We start from the raw sequence: 26,091 nt of genomic DNA on the forward strand, positions 1-26,091 counted from the left end.
ATAGGCAAATCCTGGGGAAAAGTGAAATTGAGGAATGGAAAGTAATGGTTCAAGTAACATTTCTGTGAAACTTAGGATTTTACTGTGTCCATTCTCTATTTGATAGGAAGGGAAAAATAAGAGCAACTCCAGAACAGAAATAAAGAGAAAAAAACTTCTATAACTTTGGTTAAAAAAAAAATTACAGGCTGATGAATACTACTATATAAATTAGTCAAACATTTTATTATATATAGAGTATATCTTTATATGAAAAGCACAAAAGAGTTTTATTCTGAAAACCAGAAGATTGTGATGTTACATAAGTATGATTCAATAATTCCAGTCCATTTCTATGGGTACTGGGTGACTTGTCACCTCAGTTAGTTAAAACAAGGTGCAAATGAGGCTACGGTCACAGGTTTGATCACCATATGGGTCCTTTAGAAATATTTGGTTTCTCAAGTTCAGGCATGTATTCCTAATCATGGTTAGCCATCTTCCAAATGTTTGCTACTAGTCTCAACAGGACTGAACCAAAGGCTATACCCAATACAAAGCGCATGTTCTTAAAAGATTAATCCTCAAATAATAAGGATAGCATAATTAGTACTGTCATCTAATTCCAAATAAAATGAATCATCAAATATCCTGGCAAATTTGAAGTAGTAAAGTTCAGAAGCATTCTATGGTAACTGAGCTATAGAGAGTAACGACAAATGCAGTAAAAACCATCATTACCAATAACGATCACTAAATTCTTAGAAATAAGTAGTTGGCAGCTTGAGGCAGTTAGCGCTACAATACTATTTTAAAAAGCCCTTAGCTTACATCAGAGTGAAACAAAAATAACTGTAATTTAAAAATCAGATTCTTCTTCCTGTTTGTTCTTACAGACTGTTAGTATTCTTTTAAACTTGCTCCCTGAGAGATCCCAGACTATGTCAAGTAAAGAAAGTAGGAGTGAGCTTGAAAATGATCTTATTAAAAAAAAAAAAATCTGTATTAGCTTTATCACTTTTTAAATCACTGTAACCCTAAATATTAAAAAGTCAATTGGGTAAAATGAACTTATAACGAATATAGTTTTGAGACTACTTATGGGGTAATTGAAAAAAAAAAGTGAATACTTAATTTAGTGTATATATAGATATTATAGTCAAGGATTTAACTGATGGTGCCAAAATACAAATGTAGAATTATTTTAAGGGGGAAGACTTTGTTTTAATATGTATCACCCAGCTTATTTAGTAAAGTAGATTATCAACTACTGATTTATTGCTTTTAATATGATGAAACACCAGATTTGACAGCTAAATTAGCAGTGGATACAAGTACATTTTTATCTTTAATCGTTTTTGTAGAGTAGGACATGTACATATCCATATAAAAAGAGACTATAGCAGATGCCTCCTAGAATCAACCAGTTCTTGTAAACATTGCATTTGTGCAGATTTTCATACTTTGATTCCAAAATTGAGAACAATAAGATTAAAGGCAAATTTAGTAGCAAAAAAAAAGTCCAGTTTGACTTCTTGCAACATATGGTACCACTCCTCTCTTCAGAAAAAAAAAAAACAAAAACCTAGCAGCACATTAAAAAAAAAATTTACAAAATGTTTCAGTACTCTTTTTTCCCCTCCCATCAAAAACCGAACAAAAATAAAGTGCAGCACCCATAAAAGTGTCAAGAAAATAGCCAAGTTCTTCCTTTCTTGTAACAAAATAGCACTTGGCCTCAGCAGTCTTAACCAAATTATACAGTATCCATCATTTTGGGTTCATCGTCTTCTTTATGTACCACTGAGTTTAAACTGCAAAGAGCTGTATTGATAGAATACTGAAGATAATCTGGATTCTGGAAAACAAAAGTATAGGGAAGAAAGAATGATAACCAGTTTTATGCCAGTATATGCAACTACATATCAGTTTCACATTCTCTATTTCTCTGCAGTATAGTAGAGTAGGAAAGAAGATGGACTTTAAAATTGGACTTGGGTTGAAACCCAAGAAGAAAAGAAAGAGAAAAATAGACTATTACCACTTAATCCAAAGAGATGTGATTAAGACAGAATGATGTATGTGAAAAATAAAAATGTAATTAACACTAGCTTTTTGCTCCTTTTAACAAAATTATATAATTTTAATTATTTAATCATACAAAGCTAGATCTTCCATGTGATTTTATGTACAGTTATTGAAAATTTAAAACATAAACATTGCTTTAAGCCAGAAATGCTTCCAACAGTAAATACTAAAAATGCAAAACACCTGAATAAGGAAAAAAGTCTATATACTGAGTAAAAATTACAGCTATCTTCAGAGTTCATTTTGGTTTCTCAAAGGCTAAAACAAAATCAAGTGAGAAACTGTTATCTTTTGAGAGGTACTCAGACCCATATTAAAAAAAATTGAGAATAAAAGAACAGTTTAATTTAGGTTTTGTTTATGTTTAAAACCAAAGAACTCATAAATGTTCCATTTGTCCATTTCTGAAACCAGGAACAGGAAACCTTATTCAATAAATGTAAAAATAAAAACATTATTTAAAGCACCATGAATAGGGACATAAGCCCTTACAACCTAGGACTTCAGGAAAGTCTTACCCCAAAATTCAATTTGTCTACTAAGTAGTTCTGAATATGTGCTAGCTACTTAGAGTTTTACTACTGTATCACCTAGTTTCATTTGTTTATTTAATAAACACCAATGAGGAAAATAGTCCAAACTGGGGATAGATGTCTTAAACCTCCCATCCCATAGGGAGGCAATGTTTTCAAAAGATCCTCTAAAGTACAATATTTTGTGATTCTTTTATTGTAAAAGTAAAAAAGCTAGCCACAAGTTGGATTATTCCCAATCAGGTCTTTAAGAAGGAAGTGGCACAAATAACTGACTGAGGTCTGGGACACTAAAATAACATGGACCTCAGCTCTAATCCTGCCTCTACCACTTAGTATAATGCAATCTTCAAAGAGAAAATAATTTATCACAACTTAATAGAATTAAAAACTAGTCTATAGGATAAACTACGGTAATTATTACTTATGTTATGTCTCTATCCAAGAAGCCTTGGTTTAGTTCTCTCAAAACTAAGGATAATGGCATTTGGCTTATTTTACAAGATTGTTGTCAATTAAAGAAAGAAATTAAAAGCTACATTGTTACCCAAGTTTAAGTTTTATAAAAAATTATTAATGCTCTCATCACATTATCCCATTCCCCAAAGAGTACTAAGACATTTTCTGACAATCCAGGCCCAATTCCAAAGGCCCTCAGAACAAAAGCCTCTTGAGACTAGGCTCCAGTTTTCCATGACAGAATTTAGAGTATTAGAGTTGGCTAAGGAGATTCTCCAGAACTCATCTAATCCATCTCCCTAGGAACTGTAAGATGTCATTATGAAGAGACTTAAAAAAACAAAAAGCAATCAATATTACCTAACCATATCTATACTTAAATTCCACTGATCACACCATATTCTCATCTAATAACATTTGCAACACATTTCTTGTTCCATTGACCAGTTCATCCCAAGAGCACATGACTGAATGTCCTTGTTCTATTTTTTTGTATATATGATTCAACAAAAGTCTATGGTATAAATTCATGAGCAGTGAAGTAGGATAGAAACACAAGATTAGACTATCAGCTCCATCATTCATTGTATTGACGTCAGGCAAATCACTAAACAACTTCCATGAGCTTTAGTTTATTCATCCATAATATGAATGAAAATGAATCACAGGGTATTTGAGAAGATTAAATGATACATGTAACAGTGTTTTGCAATCCATAACTGATTTGATAATAATGGGATATTATTATTATAGTAAGCTTTTCTTCCAAATCTCCTCTCAGTTGACAAGTAGTTCCTCTCATCTAGCTGAAATCTTATTCATCTCTTCTCTCCCTCAGGAGGATTAGGCTAGTATATTCTTATCCCAAAATGAGGACTTGGTCTGTTAGCCCAGATGAAATAAGTCAGAACAACCCTAGTAATATCAGCAACTCAAAAGTGTCCACATTGTACAATCCCAGGCCCTCCATTAAAATGACTGCAAGGGATCCCTAGCAGCAGATCTCAGTTGCTATCTGATAGCGTAGAACAAGAATTTACTTCTCTCAAACCAGAAGCAACTTTTTGATAATATCCTATGAGATTTTTAATGTGTTTCTCTTTTTCCTCTTATGTTTAGAATCAATGACATCCTTCAAGTTTCTTTTTTCCTTTGCATTCATTATGTGACATCTTAATTTTGGCAGGTTTATACATTGGACTTGACAATGCTTTTGTTGTAAAATTCCCTTGGAAAGACTAGTTCCCTGTGTGCTATTTCTCAAGGAACTTAAGAGAAAATCACCACTGTATTTAAACAGCATTAAGAGATAAGGTACAGGACAAATTGAGGGAGAATATTACTTACATGTCTAACTATGGAGTAGCATGACTAATTATTTAAAAATCAGACCTTGATTATTTCCATCCATGAGAATTATTATTTTTGGCTGAGCTGAATATGACCAGTTGCTTTCCTTAAGTTGTCCCTTTGGCCTACACTGCCCTACAACGTATATAACTGAAATGGTGAAATTATAGAGACATAAAGTCAAGATATTGAAAATCTCAATTCCTACTTAGTGAGATTTAAAAATAAACACAGGGCTCTCCTCACGTTGTCTTCTGAATGAGACTTCCATTTTCACGGTGTAGGCAACAGACCAAACTTTAGGCTAAAGCTGGTCTTAAAACCTTGGGGCCTGGAAATGAGAGATGACTGGGCTCAATTAAAATGCTACTAAAATCAAAATGGGCAGCAACTTTCTAATGATAACTTAAAATCATAATCCTAAGTAGTATCAGGTAGACCAGTGGTCTAACTTCCTCTTCTTTTTGACATAGATTCTTTCATGTTAGTGACATGGTTTTATCTTGATCTAACAGTAAACTTTGAAGAGGTTCACACAGTAGGCCAGTATTACTAGGAAGAGCAGCTTGGCATAAGCTACATGAATGTGGACTAAAAAAGTTACATCTGGTAGGCTAAATAAACTCATGCAACAGATCACCTTGATTGCCACTTGGACCTATGCTTTGAAGCTAATTCACTTTAATAAATTCTTAAATAGTATAGTTCTACTCAGAATGAAAGGTTCCTCAGAGCCATCTTGAGAAGTTTATGATTGAGATGATCAGTAGGTAACCCTTGCCCTTAAGAATGCTTAGGTAGAACTCTTCTCTTCTATATTTAAAGGAGTGGACTTCGGTGTCTCTCTACCTACCTAAGAGATAAAAGAGATTTAGTGCCAAAACATGGTATGAAATGAAACTCAAGAGTTATCTTCTGAGGCAAGAATATTAAAATGGACACACATATATTAGATATAAGAAAATAGTCCAAAAGAACAAAAATTACGTGAACTAATACATTTATAGCATATTTACTTTTCCAACTTACTTGTGGTAACGATTCTAATAACCCTATAGATCCAACACCAGAATGGGGAACATGATTCTGAACTGTCATAGGTTGAAAACTTGGTGACTGAGAATAAAGTCTGACTCTTGATTTGAAAGCTTCAAGTTCATTTTTGAATGCTTCAAAATAACCTTCTTCCTCAGCCTAGAAAACACAAAATGCAAAGATTGTGTTTTCCAAGACTTTCAGACCACACAGTAAATTCTAAAAAGCATATATCAGGTCTAAAGTAGAGAAAGTAAAGATGAGGTGAAAAATTTGAATGCAGACACCATGAAGATCCCCATTAGATTTGCGAAAACTTCCTGTTTTATAGGAAGAGTAATGATTGGTTTGTTTCACTTCCCTCTGCTTCAGCAAAATAAACTAATAAGAAACAAGCCCTCTGTAAACACAAACACACACACACACACACACACACACACACACACACATATAACAAAAGAAAGTACCGTATTTGCCGGCGTATAAGACGACTGGGCGTATAAGACGACCCCCTAACATTTCCACTCAAAATACAGAGTTTGTTATATACTCGCCGTATAAGACTACCCCCTCTTCCGCACACCTTCCACACACCAAATAAAAGGTAAAACAATATCAGATTTGATTTGGCCCACTGAAGTGCAAACAAGCATATTGTATTTCGTGTCACCACATAACCGTTTTGGCGATGTTGAGCCACCATGTCTGCTACATGTTTTTCGAGTTCTGGCCAGTGTGGGGTGCCTCTTCTTAATGCACACTTACCCCTTGGCATACTCTTTAATGCTTTCTCATTTGATTTCCAGTCCCGAACCATCTTTTCTGTTACTCCATATTGTCTTGCAGCAGCACAATTATTATTTTCCTTAGCAAAGTTTATAACTTTCAGTTTAAAATTTGCATCATACTTCTTTCTTTTGGCCGGTGCCATGATAGGGATGATAGGGGTTTGACTGGTCGACATTTTCTATGCTGTACTGTACAATGGTGCAGTATTGTGGTTGGCTGTTGGCTGTATACAAAGCCTGATTTGATTGGTCCCTGCTCCCTGTTTGCCCGCCCTGTCACTATAGCAGTCTGGTCCACCCTTGCATCAGCATCTCCCTGGGACCTCACTAGTGCACAAGTGCGAGCTCTTCAACATTCTAACAGGCACCATGATAGCGCAAAATCGCGAATCTTCAATGCATATGTAAAGAAATATACGGTAACCCGAATTTACCACACTCGCAAAATCGCACACAGCCGACCATACACCCAGCAGCGCTGCTGATGCCTGAACGGTATGTGGAATGAAGTGGGCGGGCATCGGGAGGCCACTATGGCACGGGGCAAGCACTATGGGCAGTCTATCTGAAGTGTACCTGGCGTATAAGACGACCCCCCACTTGGAGGCATATTTTTCAGGGCCAAAAAAATCGTCTAATATGCCGGCAAATACGGTAGGCTTTTTCTGTATTTTTCATGATTTATCTGGATTCTCAACAGGACCCAAGATAGTCCTCACATTCTTCTCTTCTCATTGCCAGTCAAAAACCAAGGGATAGTCTTAAAACCTTATACTTTTCCACCAATTAGTGAGGGGACCCTATTACCTGTTTCCAGTAATTCTCTGTGTGCTCCCTATCTGTAAAAGCCATGAAAACCAAATAGAACTCAACTTTCAACTTCATTATGGAAATATCTTAGTGTTTTAGTTAAGCAAGTACCTTATTTTCAACATAATGGAAAGAAAAATGTATGATGAGTTATGTGAGGAAGGGGAACTCCCTCTAATAATGTATAAGCAAAATTCCTGATACAAATCACCCTATTGGCAGTAGCCTCCATATTTACAAATGTTTCCTTTGCAGATAAAGAATGACACAGTGTATGCCCTACATCAACAGAACACAGGCTTTAAGTTCAAGTGGTGGAAGAGTTTGTCAAAAGTCTAATTCCTGGGCCCATTTGTCAGCAATGTTATTTTTTCTTTTAATGTACTTTAGGTTGTGAAACCAGATTAAAATTTGTGGATTAGTTATTAGCATCAGTAACTATACAAATAATGCAGACAATATTCTATGCTGCCATTCTGTCTTTTTATGAGTTTAGAATCATTTCCTTAAATATATTATAGCATTTCACTTTGGTGAATATATGGTACTCGTGTGGACATATGGAATATTAGCCTTCATAACCAAAAGTAATCCTTCTGAAATGGTTATGCAACAAGGAATCAAGTGGCATAACTGTTGATCTTATTGCATGCCTAAGGCCTAGGGATTTAGATCTAGAGAGACTGGGCTAATTTCTATTTTATTAAGTAACCCATGGGTCAGTCACTTGCTTAATTTCTCTCTGCTAATTTCCTCACTTGTAAAGCAGAAATAATAATCCTCATAAAATGTTATGAGGATTTAATGAGTTAATCCATGTTAAGTGCTTAGAACAGTACCTGGCAAAAACCAAGCACCCATAAAAGTTATTCTGTAATTAAAGAAAAAATTATTATGAACACAATGTTAAGCTCTAAAGACCTCAGTGCCTTTCAGTTCAATTTTGTCAAAATAAATTTCAAAGTATATAGTTCATGTTCCATTATCCTTTTAAACACTAGTTCAAAAATATCCATTAATGTAAAATGAAAAAGAAAGTATGATTATTTTTTATGCTTATCTGTTAAGTGAAAATTTACAATAGTCACCAGAAGCTTAGCTACAATACCAACTCAATCATTAATTCATTAAGACTTTAGTGTTTTGGAAAAATTTTCTATTTAGGTTATACTTTAGAAGAGTTTACAGCATTTAAGGTAGGACTTCTATAACAATGATATGTATTTTTTTTTTTTAACTGAGCCATCCTGCCACCTTTTGGCAGCTCAACAGCTGCTCTGTTCGGGCCGGGACTCGAACCGCTGTTGCTCAGAGCTCAAACTCTTGAGCGAGCTCTTAACCAACTGAGCCACTCAGCCGGCCCTGATATGTATTTTTTAATTTAAAAATATAATGTTTTACTTTAGTTATAAAAGGAAGTATATTTATTGTAGTATAAGAAAAAAAATGGGTATCAGTTATAATTCCACCATCTAAAAATAATCAAAGTTAAACTTTTGGTATATTTCCTTCTTGCTTCTGTGTATACTAAAATGTATCATATCATATATGCAAGAGCATGTAAAACGTATGTGTAGTTTATACACTAGTACCTTAGAAATCAGTTCCCGAGAGCATTCCCTCTGAGCTTACAATTATCATGTCTTTTGTCTTAATTACTCCTTTGCCTTTTTAGTTTTACTGCTTATATATGTAGCCTTCAAGAATATATTTAGTTCTGCTTGTTTTTGAACTTTATAAAAGACATAAAATATTTTTAAAATGGTATTTGATATATCATTCTGTAACTTGTTTTATTCACTCTTGTTTTTTTTAATCCATGCTGATGCTGGTTAGTATTTTACTAAATGAATATACCACAATTTATTCATTCTGCTGTTAAAAGACATTTGGGTTGTTCCCAGGCTTTTTGCTGTTATGAACAATTCTACTAGAACATTATGGTATCGAGTGCACATCTATAAGAGTTCCTTTGCAGCAACCATTCTCAAACTTTATGTTCTCAGGACTCCTTCACCCTCTTGAAAATTACTGAGGAATCTAAGGAGCTCCTGTTTATGTGGGTTACATCTGTTAATATTTACTATGTTACAAGAAACTGAGAAAATTTAAAAATATTAACTAAAACCTAACAATAACAAGCTCATTATAGGTTAACATTTATATATTTTTATTAAAAAAAAACACACTGTATTTCCAAAGCAAAAAGATTTAGAGAGAAGTCTAGCTTGATAGAAGATAGCTGGATTCACACATCTGCTTGTCTATCAATTTCTAATGCACACTCATGAGAGATTAAGAGTGAACATGGCAAATAACATCTTAGTATAAATATTATGAAAATAGTTTTGACTCAGGGCCCCCTAAAAGGGTCCTCCAGATCCTCAAGTGTTCCTGGATCACATGTTGAGAAATCTATTCTCTAGGATATATCCCTAGGAGAATTTTTGGGTGCTGGCACTTGTTCAACTTTGCAAGGAAATTTTCCAAAGTGGTTGTAACCATTTATACTCCCACAGGCAATGAATCTGAGTTCTTATCGCTCTACTTCTTGTACAACTTTTAAATTATTAGTAATTTAGTGTGTGTGAAATGGTATTTAATCTTTCTAGACATACTTATTTTTCTTTAACATGGCCAATATCATCCTGTATATATATAAATATGTATATCACTTCTTCTGACTATAGCAAAGCATTATCTCAGATTATTAAAAATTCTTCAAAATATAATTTTTTTAAAAAGATTTTATTGGGGAATTGGGGGAGGGGAACAGTGTTGGAGAATTGGGGAAGGGGACCAGCCAAGTTGTTGGTCTTCAATCTTAGTTGTGCAGGGTGCCAGTTGCCATCTGGCTTCCTGTCAGCAGCTCATGGCCTCTAACCTCAAGGTGCTGTGTTCAATCTTAGTTGCGGATGGGCGTAGCCATCATCCCATGTGGGAGTCAAACCAGCAGCCTTGTTGTTAAGAGCGCATGCTGTATCCACTGAGCCATCCAGGTGGCAGCTCAGCTCAGGGTGCCAAGTTCAGTCTTAGTTGAGGTTGGGCATAGCCACCATTGAACAGGCAATCTTGTTGTTATACCAGCTGAGCCATCCTGCCACCTGTTGGCGCTCAGCAACAGCTCAGCTTGGGCGCAGCATCACTGGCCCATGTGGGAATCGAACCGGTGGCCCTGTTGCTCAGAGCTGGTGCTCTTAAGCCAACTCTTAACCAACTGAGCCACTCAGCTGGCCCCTCAAAATATAATTTTAATGGCTGCATAATATTCTATGTATCACAGGTTTTTTATTTTTATTTTTCAAGCATTCCTCAGGCCGGCCGAGTGGCTCAGTTGATTAAGAGCTTGCTTAAGAGTGCAAGCTCTGAGCAACAGGGTCTCCAGTTCAATTCCCACATGGGCCAGTGAGCTGGGTCCGAGCTGAGCTGCTGCTGAGTTGACAACAGGTGGCAGGGTGGCTCTGCCGGTGACAGCACATGCTCCTAACAACAAAGTTGCCTGTTTGAGATGGTGGCCTATGCCCGCCCGCAACTAAAGACTGAACTCAGCACCTTGAGCTGAGCAGCTGCCTAGGTGGCTCAGGGGATAGAGCGTGCGCTCTTAACAAGGCTTCTGGTTGACTCCCACATGGGATGGTGGCTACGCCCACCTGCAACTAATTGAACACAGCCCCTTGAGCTCAGTGGCGCGACTGGACTTGGAGCTGAACTTGCTGCATCCTCCACAACTAAGACTGAAGGACAACAACTTGGCTGTTCCCCTCCCCCAATTCCCCAATAAAATATTTTTTTAAAAAAAAGCATTCCTCATTGAATTTCTTATGTTGTTTCCTGTTTTTTCATTACAAAAGTCTGATTTTTCACTAAACTATGAGTTCTATACATGGAAGATACTGCATCTGTTTCATTCAACACTGTATCCTCAGCATCTTTTAATGTGTGTGCTACTAGTACCTTTTATTATTTTCAAATGATTTACCTACATCTTTTTTAATTTTCTAGTTCCAGTTGACATACAATATTATAATAATTATCCTTAGCATCTTTTTTTTCTTTTTTAAAGGATTTTATTGGGGAACAGCATGTTTTTCCAGACCCATCAGCTCCAAGTCAAGAAGCTGTCTTCAATCTAGTTGTGGAGGGCACAGCTCCATGGCCCATGTGGAAATTGAACCGGCAACCTTGGTGTTATACACTGCACTCTAACTACCTGAACTAACTGGCTGCCCCTATCTTCAGCCATCTTAAATTGCTGTGTATTCATTAGTAGGTACTCAGTATTTATCGAATGACTAAATCATGGAAAATCTAATTTTCCTAAATACATACATTTATTTGAATGAGTCTCAATTTCACATATATAGCTTCCTTATGTCTAAATTAGCATGAAATCAGCAATATGATTTTTCTTTCCACTATAAAATCTACAGAATTTAGCCTGTGGCATCCTGGTTGAATGGCTTTCTTTGATGTGGATGGAACAAAGAGGTCTCAGCTAAGGCATAACCTCTCCTATTTAACAATACCAAATAGCTACTTACTTTGGCTTTCTGGAAAAATAAACGAAAACATCCTCTTGGATCCACATTACAGTTTTTGGCCATTTCCATAATAAATTGCATTACAACAGCTTGATGTGCTATTTGTTCCATTAAAGCCCCTTTCTGAAAATAAATAGGTTAAAATTATAAGAAATACCTCTGGAAATATATTTAATATTGTGATTACTATTTTGATTTTGAAAACATGATTTTCTAATAGGTTAAAAAAGAACAAGGTTTATAGTATATGGAACAAGAGAGATGGGGGAACAGGGAAAGCACATTAGAAAAAAGTTTCCATATGCTAACTGAAACAACTAAAAAAATATTCCCACAGTAAACTCAAGTAGATCTGAAAACAAACAAACAAAAAAAACCTTGTAGTTCTATTTAATTACCTCCCTGTTTTCATTTAAAGTAATATAAAATACAAACCAACCAAAAAAGAAAATCAGAATTCCACTAAAGTTCCCAGAAGTTCAAGGGTTCACACGATACCTGTTCAGCTTCCAGGTGAAAACACCATAAAATAAGATATTTAGCAGTTTCTTCACATACAAGGTATGGATGGTCAGACAAAAATCTCTGACTATCATCCCATCGACTCAACATACCTGTAAAAAAAGAATTAAACCATGAATATTAAATACTTTCTTCTTGGAAGTGAAGAAATGATACTTTGAAATTATTCTCTTTAAAGACAATTCATATCACCACAGCAATATGTTACAGTAAAAGAGCAAATGAAAATGGATAAAACTCTTTTAAAGCAATACCTAGTATATTGAAAATAGCTTCCAAAATTCAGTTTATTTCAGACAGTTAGTCAGGCTTAAGTAGAGTCAATGGTTTAAAGCCAAAACTCCTTCATCTGGGTAATGCCCAAAGTCCAGGGCAAATTGAGATGGCTGGTCATTTTAGTGAATACAGATGATTTTAAGAGGCTCAATATTATTTAGTCATAGAATACAATTTGGTCTATTAGAAAGATGCAAAAGAAAAAACAGTAAAACCTCAAGAAACTATACTTAGCAAACAAAAATTTAATAGAAAGTTCAGAAAAACTATATTCTAATTTATTAAAAAACATCTACGATGATATGGTAAAATGTTGGCAGCATGGGAAACCAATCCAGTCAGTGTTATAAAAGCAAATATACTTTAACCATTTTAATCATGTTAACCATTTAGTCATGGTGACTGTTTATATACACAGAAAACAAAATCTTTTAAAAATTAGTTAAGCATATTTGCAAATGGCTAATACTTTGACTCAAAATACCAAACTAATCCAAATACTACTTAAAGTGTGTCTTCATCTTTATCCAAATTAGTAAGAAATTTAGTCAAAAAGTCGATACCACCCAAGTAATCATGGAGGCAGCAAAGTGTTAGCTTTTTTTATTTTTTTATTTTTTTTAGCTGAGCCATCCTGCCACCTGTTGGCAGCTCAACGGCAGCTCAGCTCGGGCCGGACTCGAACCGCTGTTGCTCAGAGCTCAAACCTTTGAGCAAGCTCTTAACCAACTGAGCCGCTCAGCCGGCCCAAAGGGTTAGCTTTTAGTTAACTTTGTGCAGTCAGCTTTACACCTGAATAAATTAAGTATTAACACTGTTAGCTTTAGGCATGTTAGGTTCATCCTAGAAGTCTGGATGTTACTGAATTAACATGGAAATTTTATAACGCTGTCTCAATAGTTTGGTAGTAAATCTTTCCTCTAGACACAAAATGAACTTCCATGTATTTAAGTTCCACATGAGAACACAAGAAAGAACAAATCTTAGGACAAATGTCTTACTGAGACATTTATGTGTAATGTCTTACTTACACATTTAGCAACACACAAGAATCAATTGAAAATAAATGATTTTTTCCCTCATTTAAAAAAACAGGGGAAAAAAGCATTTTAGCATTTTCTCATAAAGAGTTTTACAAGCTTTATAAAGTTATTTCCCCAACACTTTGGATATAGTGATTAGGTCATTTTAAATTGAGAAGCAGAATGATTATGGAAGTTCCTTAAAACTTCTCAAACTATACTTAAAGAGTCTAATAACTTCTGGGGATCATACCTAAAGGCATAATCCTATTTCTTATACCTCAAGCCATAAAATAAATCCTATAAAGCAGTTTTGCCTTAGCTTTGTTACGCTTCTGAGAAGGCAATATTTTCAACTCTATCTACTATCCATAGAGAGCATTGCTTCTCCTGTTTACTTCTTAATGGTAGCCATGATTCACAGAGGAACCAAAATCCTATCCATTTTGGTTTCTTTTGCAGGAAAAATAATATGAGTTAGTGACACTTGTAGAGGTCATGAGGAAGGGTGTCATTAAATGTTAAAGTTTTTAAACTATCTATTTAATACCCAAGACAAAATTAACACTTGAGGTTGACCATAGCTTTTCTTTATCTGGAAATATTTGTTATGACTTGATTTAAAAAATGTATACCAAATTATTATGAAATTGAAAAGTTAGGTCCATACTGACCTTTGTGCAAATTTTATGAACAAAATATATCAAGAGAATCAATGGCTGAGTGGAACAGAAAGTAACAAATTACTAATGTTATTTTGGAATTTGTAAACAAACTTATAAACAGAGAGTAACACAATCTAGCACGATGACTAAGAAAACAGACTTTAACGACAAACTGCCCAGGTTCAAATACTGGCCTTACCACTTACTACACCTTGGGCAAGTTCCTTTATACCTCAGTGCCTCTATTTCCTCATATGTAAAATAGGGCTAAAAACAGTACCTAACTCACAGGATTTTTGTGAGGATTAAATTAGTTAATACATATAAAGCACTTAAAAGAGTGTCTGACAGAGAGTAAACACTTGATAAATGTTAGGTATTATTAATACAATATGAATAATTCATTCATTCATTCATTCAAAGTGAATCCTTTGGTTAAGGATTATCTAGTCATTTAAACTAGCGAACCAATTTCTCTGAATGCTTGAAAAACCTTACTTTGATAAATTAAAATATTTTAATTATATGCTTTCACCTATAAATTTTCCTGGTGAACATCTAAATCCATCTATCAGCTCTCAACATTCCACCTGATTCCTAACATGGCCCCCAAATACGCAATCTTGTTGATTTCCTTTTCCTCTTTGCATTATACTTATAAGATAGATTTTAATCCTTTAAATTATACTAATCATCTTAATTTCTCTAGGTGCTAAAAATCTCCTAACTAGGTTGTTGTGAATTTCTTAATGAAAAGATATATGACTTCTTTTTGTATATTTCCTGACCCTAGATCTCCTGTATTTGCAATCACCTACCACCAGACAACAATTTCTACCTATCATGCCCCTATGTAACTGATCTTATTTGAAACTAAACCCATTCTTCTTTCCCTGCCATCTATAGTGCTTCCTAGGCACCATGTCACCAATGAAGCATTCTAAGAAATTCCTCTGATGTTTCCATTCCTCTCACATCAAACCAATCACTAAGCCCTGTAGTTATATTATTATAATCAATTAATATGGTGAATCATATTGAGTTTTCTAATGTTAAGCCATCCTTGAATTCTTAGTATAAACTCTTTAAAAATATTTTTTCAGATTACAAAAATAAAGTATATTCATTGTGAAGAATTTGAAAAATCCAGAAAATAAAATTCATCTGCAATTCTACAATAGACAATTAATATTAACATTTTGATGTATTTTCTTCTGGGTTTATTTATTTATTTATTTTATTTTATTTTTTAGCTGGGCCATCCTGCTACCTGTTGGCAGCTCAGCGGCTGCACAACTCGGGCTGGACTCGAACCGCTGTTGCTCAGAGCTCAAACTCTTGAGCGAGTTCTTAACCAACTGAGCCACTCGGCCAGCCCTTGGGTTTATTTTTTAATGACTTTTAAAGAAACAAAATTAGAATCATAGCATACATATTAATTTTCTACTCATTTCACTTCACATTCTATTCAAGAATACTTTATATTCAATGTTTCTCAAAATTAGGATATTAATATTTGAAAAGCAATATATAAGTGATTACATAGAAGAGACTGAATATCCACCTTCAGTATAACTGAAAAAGATCCTGTCATAGTATTTATGCAAATGTTTACAGCTTTTGATAAAATTTCCAGTGACAACATCCTACAGATTAAAAAAATGCTGTAGCACAGCTAACCCTGGCTGGAATTGAACAGATGATGAGCCACAAAAAACTGTTAGATCATCAAAAAGCAGCTCTGATGATCATAAACACAGTGATGTCAAAGACGCATATGACTTTGAATAAAATTATTTTGTGAAATGTGAAAGAAAACAGATTGTGTTTCTAAATTGATATTTTATATTTAGAAAACACGAATTAGCTAAATTAATAAATTAAACACAAATGTAGGGGAAAAAAATGAAGCTTTCAATGCTTCATAATACTCTGTGATATAGTTGTACCACCTATCATCAGATGGCAAATTCCATCCAATTATAAAGGTAAAAGCAACATAAGACAGTCAACAAATACCACAGAGAAAGTTAGGAAGAACTTTGAAGAATTTAAGTATACCCCAGAGAAGTACTGGTGTGAAGTGTCTGCAGCCCCTCACAGCCTCCCATGTACCAGGCCTATGTCTTCCAAGAGTCTGGAATGCAATCCAAGTCTGGAAAGCCTCTAGCTGGAAGCTTGAATTACAGCTGCTATTCCAGATGTGTTTACTTCAAAGGAGTATATCAATGTAGTCTTTATTCTGGCAAATGCTTTTTTTCCTTTACCACAATATGCATACAACACCAGAAACATGTGCATCCACCCAACAAAGACAGCATTAAACAAACATTCACTGTCTCAACTCAGGTCTCTATCAACTCTGTGCCATAATTTAGGCCACAGGGACTTTGATTATCTTATCATCCCACATGACTCTAAGATGATCTATTTCACACTGATGGAGCCTGGAGAGCAAAAAGTAGCAGCTATCCCAGATGTCTTGGTAAAATATAAACATGACAGAAAGTGGGAAATAAAACACAGGTAATTTCTGGGAGCCTACAACCTTAGTAACATTTCTGGGATCCAATGGGCTGCAGCAAGTAGGCTATTTCTTCCAAAGTAAAAGTCAATGTGCATTTCCACTAAGAAACTGGCACAATGTAAACCGTGGCTATAAGGTCTGGTTGGCTTTGAAGATAGTAAGGCTCTGGTTAGTGTTATAGCATGAGAAACTGGAAGCCCACACATACAATAGCAAAACAATTGCTTATTAATCATTTGCAGATGTCATGTCAGCCTTTTTCCTCAGCCATCTCACTGCTTGAACAATATTTTATAAATTAAGGGGTCATGGTGGCAGATTTGAGATTATGCACATTCAACAGCCTGGGATTTCCCCATCCATATTCTAGGACAGCCACTGAACACCTAATTTGCCAATAGCAGAAACCAGTGCTGAAACCTCAATATAGCACCATATGCCAGAGAGACTTGCCAGCCATCAAGTAACGGGTTGATTATTTTGGTATCATTTCACCTTTGAACAAGCCCATTCTAGATCTGGTATTGCCTTCTTTCCTTCCCATGCATCTACCAGTAATACATCTGTGGTCTTAAATGAGTTATTCCCCATACCACATTATTTCTTGACCCAGAAACTCATTTTACAGCAAAAGAAATGAAGACAATGGGCTCATGAAATTCACTAGTCTTATGAACATAACATGGAATGGTGAAATGTTTTATTGAAGACACATACAGTTTTAGTGCTTGGGTTACTACAGCTTGTGAGGTTAGGATATCTTCCCACACAAAATTGCTTCTGACCAAGTTTACAGCAAAAGTGAGGGAACTGTTTCACACTCACTAGGTTTCCCATGGCTCCAAAGCAATTAGCCTATAGTATGCCAGCTGGCTGACAACACCTTGAGGGATGCTTGTCTACCAGATTCAGTTATGCTATGAAAGAGTAATCAGTATATGGTACTCTTTTCCTAGAGTGGAAACCACAGGCTTAGGAAATAAGAACTATAGGTAAAAGTGGCAACTCACATTATCACAGCTAAAACTCATTTTTAAAAATTTTGCTTTTCATCCTTATGATTCAGGGCTCTACTCATGTAAGATTTTAATATCTATCCAAGTGACACATATTATCTTCTATTTTTCTATTATAAATAATACCAGAATGATAATAGCATGTACAAGGATAAACTTTATTTCTTCAGATATTATTTTTAATTAAATAGAATACACAGCTTTTCTTTTTTTAAAATAAAAAGTATGAGAAAAATGAATATTTTATGAATAAACTACGTAACAAAAGGGAAAAAATCTAAAGTGGTATCCATTGTCTTGACATAACTGAAGGATGGATGAAATTCTAAAGGCTTTGTAAAGGAAATATCAATAGGAAAAAGATCTCAAAATGCTATTTAAAAAGCTTATTTTTAAAAAAAAGCTTATTAACATGCTACAAATAAAAACTATGTTTACTAAATTAACATATTACTTGAGATCAAGAAAATATGCATTGAACCTTAACTCCTAACACTTCCCATAGCACTTTTACTCCAGCAGGATCACACTGCTTATAAATCTTAGAACACAGCATGCTGTTTCCCAGCTCTGCCTTTGCACATGCTGTTGCTTTGCCTCCCTCATCGACATGGAAAACTCCTATGTGTTCCTCACAATCTAGTTCAGATGTTACTTCCTTTGGGAAGCCTTACATCAATCCCTATCTCACCACTTTTCCCCTATAAACTATTTTTCAGTTTTTTGTATATATATTTCTATTACTGTATTTATTTGAATAGCAGTTCAAGGATCTGCATGAATTATATAGCACCATATCCAAAACCTGAGGAAAAAAAAATGAATGCAAATCCTATAACCATATGATAACCACATATATCAAACAAAGGACGCTAACAGGGAAAAAGAAAAACGCAAAGACTAGACAAGAAATGGAAAGAGGCTATGGAGTAAAGACCGTGTCTTTGAGGGTAGTATTATATAATAACAGATTACTTCTCTTCATTTTAATAACATTTGCTTCTCTTCACCATTTGGTTTACTCTGTCAATCCATTTTTTTAAGGACCTCCCCACCAAGTCTAAAACAAGAGCTGAACAACTGTGCCAAAAGTCATTACACAACTAGAGTTTGTCACTTATCTTCTTTTTGGTCCCATTTTATGAGTCCACTTTTTGTACACATATTTATGATATCGAACTCTACAAAAGAAGGAAACTCAAAATAGTAGACTTACCAAAATGTCTGATTTTTTGCTCATATTTTTGCATAAATGATTCTGATTTATCTCCATCTTCTGTTTCTTTTCTTTTATCTTGATTAATAAAACTCTAAGTAAAAAATTTGAAGTTAAAATTAGATTTTATATTCTAATTGACTCTTGTTTCTCAGAGACCGAATGTCTAGCAATCCTTCCTATAGACACTATAAAAAGGTGGTATAGTATTATATTGATATTATATCATAAAATTTATCTGTTAAACTCTATTAAACAATTAACATTTACTTGTACTGGAGTTTCATTACTTTTGTATAAAAATGATAGATGTGTGGAAAACTATAGAATTATTTTAGAAATTATACATAAAAACAAATGAATTAACTATTTTATTAAACTAAATTTCCCTATCGAAGGTAGGTATAGAAAGATCCTTTACATGCATAATTTATACTTTTCATTATTCATTTCCATTAAACAGTTGTAACTGTAGCCTAATCTTTGGAGTTTTTTCTGGAAATAAACTCAGAAATTCAAAGCACATAGAGAATAAAGTACATTTACTATAAATTATTTGATAAGACATAAACCTAAAGTAGACCTCAGTTGTAAACTTTTCTCAGGAAAGGCCAAAGAGTTTGATTCCGAAATCAAGTACAAATTTCTATTAAGAAAGCACTTATTTTCAATTAAATAAGTATAAAACAGACCAAGATGAAGTTTGTGTCTGGCCAGAAAAACTGGCAGAACAGTTTCTCAGAACATTCTGTGATCACATTTAAACCCTGAGATCATTACTGCCAAAAATGAAAATTGCAAACCAGCTCTCTGCCAGTTTATAATCAGGAAGATTATCAAAGTTTATATACTTCAAAATAAAAGCATTTGTTCCTTTATATATTCTGCTATCTAGACCAGCACTGTCCAGTAGAAATAAAATCCGAGTCACAAATGTATTTTAACATTTTCTATTAGCCACAATAAAAAGCAAAAAGAAAGAGATAAATTAATAACATTTATTTAACCCAACATATCCAACATATTATCATTCAACATGTAAGCAATACAAAAAATTATTAATGAAATATTTTACTTTTTTTGGGGTACTAAGTCTTCAGAATCTGGTGTGTATTTTACACTTACAGCACATCTCAATTCGGACTAGCCACATTTCAAGCGCTCAATAGCACATGTGGCTAGTGGCTATCAAGTTGGACAGCGCAGATCTAGACCAGTCCTCTCAAGTCTCAAGCTCCCAGACAAAATCAATGTACGATTTTGAGCAAATGACTGGAACATAAAGATAGTCCTAATTAATTTGTGGTATAAATGTAGGCCTTGTTAGAACCTAAGTTTAAAAAAAAAACAATTAAAAGCAGAGACAAATGAAATTATATTTTTTGTGACCACTACGTTAAGAGACATTAACTTATAAAACAAAGAAACACTGTTTTGATCATTCCCTCTGGAAGAAAAAAATTTTTTTGAATAGTTTTGGGGTATAAATGCAAACCAGAAATAAAATGACACTTAAGATACACCCCTTTGAACAATATATACTGACATAGTGAATCATTCAGATAAAGAATGATCCTCTTGTGGGGGAGGAAAAATATATAAACTGGTACAAGCACAGAAAAAGTCTAGATAAATATGACTTACTGTAATAGTATTTCTGGGAAATGGAACTGATAGTGAAAGAAGTCTTTCAATTCTATGTTGCATACATATGTATTTTGTTTTTCTTTTTTACAATAATATGTACTCATAATTTTTCTTGATTAAAGAATAAAGTAATAATAGGGCTAGTGGTGTTATAGATTTACCTACGTGTGTTACTTACTGTAGTAGAACTAGAGCCGGTCTCTGAGGAAAGAAATTAAGAGTGCAGTGCTTAAGAGGGTAGGTTGAGAATGGATGCCAGAACTGAAACAAGGAGCTATAGACTCAGAAGTCTAGAGAATAATGATGGTTAAAGATAAAGTGAATGTGGACTTAGACAAGAATGAAAAGTCTATCCCTGAAGCTTGAGAGTTAAGTTTAGTACAAACAGAAAGAAGTCCTACTTTAGACATTAGATGAAAATGACTGAATTTCATTGCCCATATTTTCTTCAGATATAAAAGTCAAAGAATAAGGCCTGTATAATCCAGTGAGAAACAGAAAACTGCTCTTAATTAACTAACTCAGTGTAAGTGCTGTACTAGTCCTTTCACTTGGTAAAGCTTAAAATACTAAATGCACACTACTACCTGAGGTTTACTAACTACATACAGGTAAATAACAACAAAAGACTTTATTTAGTAAATCAAATAACTATACATTAGTGTTACAAAACTGATAGCAAGCTGATGGCACAGCAACATCGAAAAGCGCTTATAATGTCTGAGCTTTACCATGTGCCACGCCCCATGCTACGTTATTATCTAGTCTTCATACCCCCCCATATAGTTGAGGAAACTGAGGCTTGTGGATGTTAAGTGACTTGCCCAAGGTCACAAAAGCCAGCATGTGACAAAGAGATTTGAGGCAGTCTGATTCCAGAGTCCACATTTATATTCAGTGTGCTATGCTGTAGCCATATATTTGTTTTAAGGACCACCCACATTAAACACTATTGGGGATATAGGTTTCTCCAATAAGCACTTTTAATAAACTATCAAAAACGAATATTGTTTACAGGTTTTGTTGCTTTGCTGTCAAATATGCACAACTGATTTGTACAAACACTTTAGTTTTTTCATCTTCCATTATGGTGCAATAAAAGGTCATACCTTATTAAAAACATCCTTGCTAATGGCATCCACGTTCCACAGACACATTCTCTCTCTTTGTACTAGAGCCTCTTCTTTCTGTCGCCATTCTTCTTCCCGTTGCCTCAGTTCTGATACTGCTGTTTGTGCTTTGGCATGTTCCTGATCCAAGGACTCAGAGTTATGCAGTGCTAAGCTACCAAGTTTCTGCTGAGCTTCAGCGAGATTCCATTTGCATGCCACAGAGCTCTTGACAAACTCTTTCTGCTTTTGGCAAGCCATTTCAATTCCATGGCTATACATCTGGATGGAAAATAATGTTTGTAAGCGATGAAGAAGGCAACAGGTATGTTTACGCAGCACAGTTCAATTTTTTTTAATTGTATTATCAATCCATGAAACTACGTTTATTTTTTCCCCAATTTTCTTTTAGTCATGGATTTCTGTACAATGTTTTTGGTGCCTATGTATCCTGCCTACTGTGTATGCAGTTACATTTTTACATTATAGGCCTTGTTTCATCCACTAGACTATAAGCTTCTTTGTTAATCTGAGCTCCTCCCCCAACAACAGCAACAAAAAACCTGGCAGCTAGCAGTGTCTTGCATCTAGTTTGTGTTCAACAAACATTTGATTTATAGTCTTCATAACCCTGACACAGCAAAATAAGAACAAAAGCTTAATTCTAGTTCACCACCTTATCACGCAACATGCTAAAAATCAGACCTTTAGAGTTTTGCTCTGCAAATTCTTCAGTGCAACGAATCTTTTATTTAAAAGTAATCATTTCTTGGTTTCTATTTTCTTTCTGTATCATCCCAATCCTTGGCAATCTTAGAAGTTCTTATTGGGAATCTCTATTTATAACTGACTATATCAAATAGATACCTTTTAACTTACTCCTAATCAAAACAGGTGAAGTTAGTTTTTTAAAAAGGTCCACCCTGGTGATTCTGTTCCTCAGAAGCAATAGTGATTAGTTTAATATTTATTGAACCATTAAATGTAAGGCACTGTGATGGGTGCCTTATATTCCTCAGCTTTATAAAACAAAAGCTGAAGACACATTCTTTACGATTTCTTAGCCAAAATGTAGATCAATTTCAAACTAAGTAAGCAGAATAATTTTACTCCAGTCTGTTCCCTTATCTGCATCACTATTCAAGTTCTTAGAATTTCATACCTTAATTACATAAATACAGCCTTTCTCATCTAAAGTCATTCTCCACTCTGCTAGACTTGATCTCTCTAAAAAACAAACCTGATAATTTTAGTCATGCTTAGGCTCTTGGGATAAAGTGCAAACTCTGTGACATGGCATTGTCTCTCATGATCTCACTCCCTATTATCTCTCTGGACTCAGTTCTAGCTACTCTTCTACTTGTTTGCTTATTCTTTCCATCCACTCCTTCAATATAGCACCCCTCCCCAAACCCACCCCCACCCCTCACACTAAATTCCTATCTTCCTTCCAGATTCTGGCATCCTATCTCTAAATTTTCCCTTATCCCTTCCCTCTCCACCCAAGTTATACATACGTACTTCTATAGTGGTGTTGTCACACAATATTGTGTTTATTTGCTTACTCAAAGATCAGCTTCTTTAGGGGCTAGAATTCAATAAATCTTAGATGAATAAATGACTCTCCACTTCATGGAACAGACTAGTGGTGGTAAAGAATTCTGAGTCAAGTAGCATGCAAGGCCCATACTTCCTATCTAACTTTGTCTTCTGCATTTAGATTTCTATTGGGGCAAATGTGGCCATTGTTATTATTCAGATGTTTTAGTTACTCATTTAGCAGGTTTGGAGCCCAGGCACCACATGGCCCTAACTAACCAAGTAAAGTATTTGTTATTTTTTGCTAACTTAGAATCCAGAATAAGTGTAGACTAGCTATGCTTAAGGGGCCAGGAAAAGGAGAAAAATGAAGCTTAAATTTATATTGTAAGAAAAGACAAAGATATACTAAGAAAAGAGATATAGACAAATAGATCTTGCATTTCGAATTATGTGGGAGCAAATTCTCAAATCATTTCTCAAATCAAACATAGAAATCTTATCTCCAAATTCTAAAAATAATTTGTTTAAATTCCTTTCCAGACTACACAGACAACATTTGGCCACTTGAGCGAACTATCCAACATGTATTGAGATGATTAAATAAAGTCATATTTTATCTGTGAATATACTGAGGTTTCAAAGGGATATTAAACATAACTTTAATGAATATAAATTCAAAAAAGGAACTGTTAGCATTAAGATCTACTAATGTAACTTTACATTAAAAAAACAAAAACAAAAAGAACTTCTCAAACAGGATCTCTAAATTCCAAACTGCCTTTACATTAATTGGATCTCAGATCTACACATCACATATAACATTAAGCTGTCTAGAGTCCCCATGTTTGGCAAAATTAAACCAAAGCTATTTTTATAAAGATTATAAAATGCTTATGAATTGAATTACACATTTTATTATTTCCAAATATTCCAATCTAAAACATAAGTCCTAAAGCCAGCAAGACAAATAAGTAGGTTATACACATATGAACTGATTTAGGATTAGTAATGACAAATTTTAACATCATTCAAAGGTAGTTTCAGCCAAATAAAGGTTTACATTACATCACAGGATGGACCATGCAGTAGGTTGGAAAAAACACTGTACTAGAAGTCAAAGCTAGGGTTCTAGTTTCAATTTTACCTCTCACTAGTCATATGGTCTCAGGGAAATCACTTTAATGAAAGAGAGAAGCCTATTCACTTCTAAAATTCCTTTCAGCTAAATGAGCTTATAATTCCAAGTGTACAAGTAAAAATTAATATTTTTTAAACTAAGTTTTTTAGGTTATTTTTGTAATTCAACCACAATGCACTGAAATTCTTCTATCCTCTCCATATGCCTTCAAAATAACAATGGCAGCTGCTGTTCATTTGTTTTTTCTCTGTAACATTCATTATGTGATTATATAATGTATCTTGTATATAAAGATGACACTAGTGATCCATTTTAGTGGGTGACTACTGACCTATCAACTTTCACTCTGTCGTCCTAAAAAATGTCTTGCACTTTCCCACTGAAGAGCTGGCCAAAGTAGAGTCTCTAGTTATGAAACAGCATTTTTCCCTATGTGAAGCCAACCCCCGTGAGCTGGGCATAGGATCAATGACCCTACACTTATTGGCAAATGATTTAAGTCGTTCATTTTCATTAACAGCTAGCAAGATGAGTTTAGAGAGAAACTATATTAATTCAGTTAAGCTCTTAGATCCCATTTTGCCTGAAACTACAATAGAAAGCAGACACTCATAATCTGTGTCATTTAATGTGATCCTGAAATATACTTGTTTCATTTAATGTGATCCTGAAATATACTTCCGTTTCATTTAATGTGATCCTGAAATATACTTCCAAACACACTGAGGTTAGGAGAATAACCAGGAGAAGGTGAGAATAACCAGAACATAGGCAATCCCTAAGATAGCACCCAGAAAAATCCTTAAATGGTGTATCACATTTAGTTAAGTTTCAGAGGCATGAATGCTGGGGTGAAAACCATGAGTAGCTTCAGGGACCTTAGGAAGAAGTCTTAAGGAAAAGGCAAACGTGTGGGTATATGTTTTTACTGGAGAATGATGTAAAGCAAAATTAAAACAACGCTAAGGAGTAAAATGGTCACAGGAATGGGAGAGATTTACGCTAGCATCAAAAGCGAGGTTTAAAGCATTTGCTCAGATGTCAAAAGTCAGTGAAATTGGATGAGAAATCTTTTTAAGTCAGGAGCTCAGTGAATGTCTGAAACACAACCATATACAACCATTCACTGTTCCTATCAACTATGCAAAGTATTAGAGTCTTCAACAGAATAAAATCCTCGGATAAAAGCACGCACACGAGGACAAAGGGTCAATGTTAATAGCATGAGCCGCCCAATCTGTCAGGATGGGGGGTGGGGAAACGTCTTCCAAGGGTGAGATGGACTTAGCCACAGTGAAAAGGTGTGCGTGGAGGTAGAGGTTGGAAATATATGGCCAGCCCCTCTTCGAAGTCCTTAGAAGATGCTACAACAGCGGTGGGATGGCATCAGGGCCCCGTTCCCCGCGGGTGAAGTGGGGGCGCAGAACAGGGCACAGAAGAGGGTCGCAGAGACAGGACTCTAGGGGCCTGGCGATGGCACTTCTCCTTCCCCCAGCAGAAAGCGGACCCCTCTCACCTGGGCGCCGCCGCCCGGCAGTTGTGGGCAGCGGGGAGAACTGGGGGACACGTCCAAGTCACTCTCTTCCTCTGCCTCGCCCTCTGCCCGGGGGAGGTTCCAAGGTCCTGGCGGCGGCCATGGCTGCTCCATGTCCGGCTGCCCCAGGCTCTATAACCCCCACTGCCAACAGACTTGGCGTGAGACAAACCAGCTGCGCCGAGCCAGCCGCCCCAGCGGGCCGGGGCCGTTACCCAGAATCCCTCTGCTAGCCGCGACGCCGACGCACGCTCCACGCAAGCCTGGGCCGCGCCACCGGCGGACGGCGGAAAA

At 35.4% G+C, this 26,091-nt stretch overlaps 1 protein-coding gene across 2 annotated transcripts; it reads right to left on the reverse strand.

The window, feature by feature from the left end:
* Window positions 1-206: 206 nt before the first annotated feature.
* CDC37L1 (cell division cycle 37 like 1, HSP90 cochaperone) lies at window positions 207-26,091 on the reverse strand. Of its 2 annotated transcripts, XM_019645898.1 has the most exons (7): window positions 25,780-26,091; window positions 21,584-21,865; window positions 18,828-18,921; window positions 12,082-12,197; window positions 11,584-11,706; window positions 5,439-5,603; window positions 207-1,837 (listed from the first exon to the last, which is right to left on the reverse strand). In XM_019645898.1, exons 1-7 carry the CDS (start codon window positions 25,909-25,911, stop codon window positions 1,736-1,738), a joined length of 1,014 nt encoding a protein of 337 aa, XP_019501443.1. In that variant the 5' UTR covers window positions 25,912-26,091; the 3' UTR covers window positions 207-1,735. The 2 variants fall into 2 exon arrangements, with proteins under 2 accessions (XP_019501443.1, XP_019501444.1); XM_019645899.1 differs by lacking the exon at window positions 5,439-5,603 and having other exon boundaries at window positions 25,780-26,068.

The sequence above is a fragment of the Hipposideros armiger genome, unplaced genomic scaffold (genome assembly GCF_001890085.2).
Source record: "Hipposideros armiger isolate ML-2016 unplaced genomic scaffold, ASM189008v1 scaffold_95, whole genome shotgun sequence".
In the NCBI taxonomy this organism is placed as follows: Eukaryota; Metazoa; Chordata; class Mammalia; order Chiroptera; family Hipposideridae; genus Hipposideros; species Hipposideros armiger.

Excerpts from the sequence above, each read along its gene's own strand:
- CDC37L1 (XM_019645898.1), bottom strand. The coding sequence starts at position 25,911 with ATGGAGCAGCCATGGCCGCCGCCAGGACCTTGGAACCTCCCCCGGGCA. Across the intron at positions 21,866-25,779 it reads TGCCGGGCGGCGGCGCCCAG|ATGTATAGCCATGGAATTGA; the intron begins GTGAGAGGGGTC and ends TTTTCCATCCAG. Across the intron at positions 12,198-18,827 it reads GCAAAAAATCAGACATTTTG|GTATGTTGAGTCGATGGGAT; the intron begins GTAAGTCTACTA and ends CTTTTTTTACAG.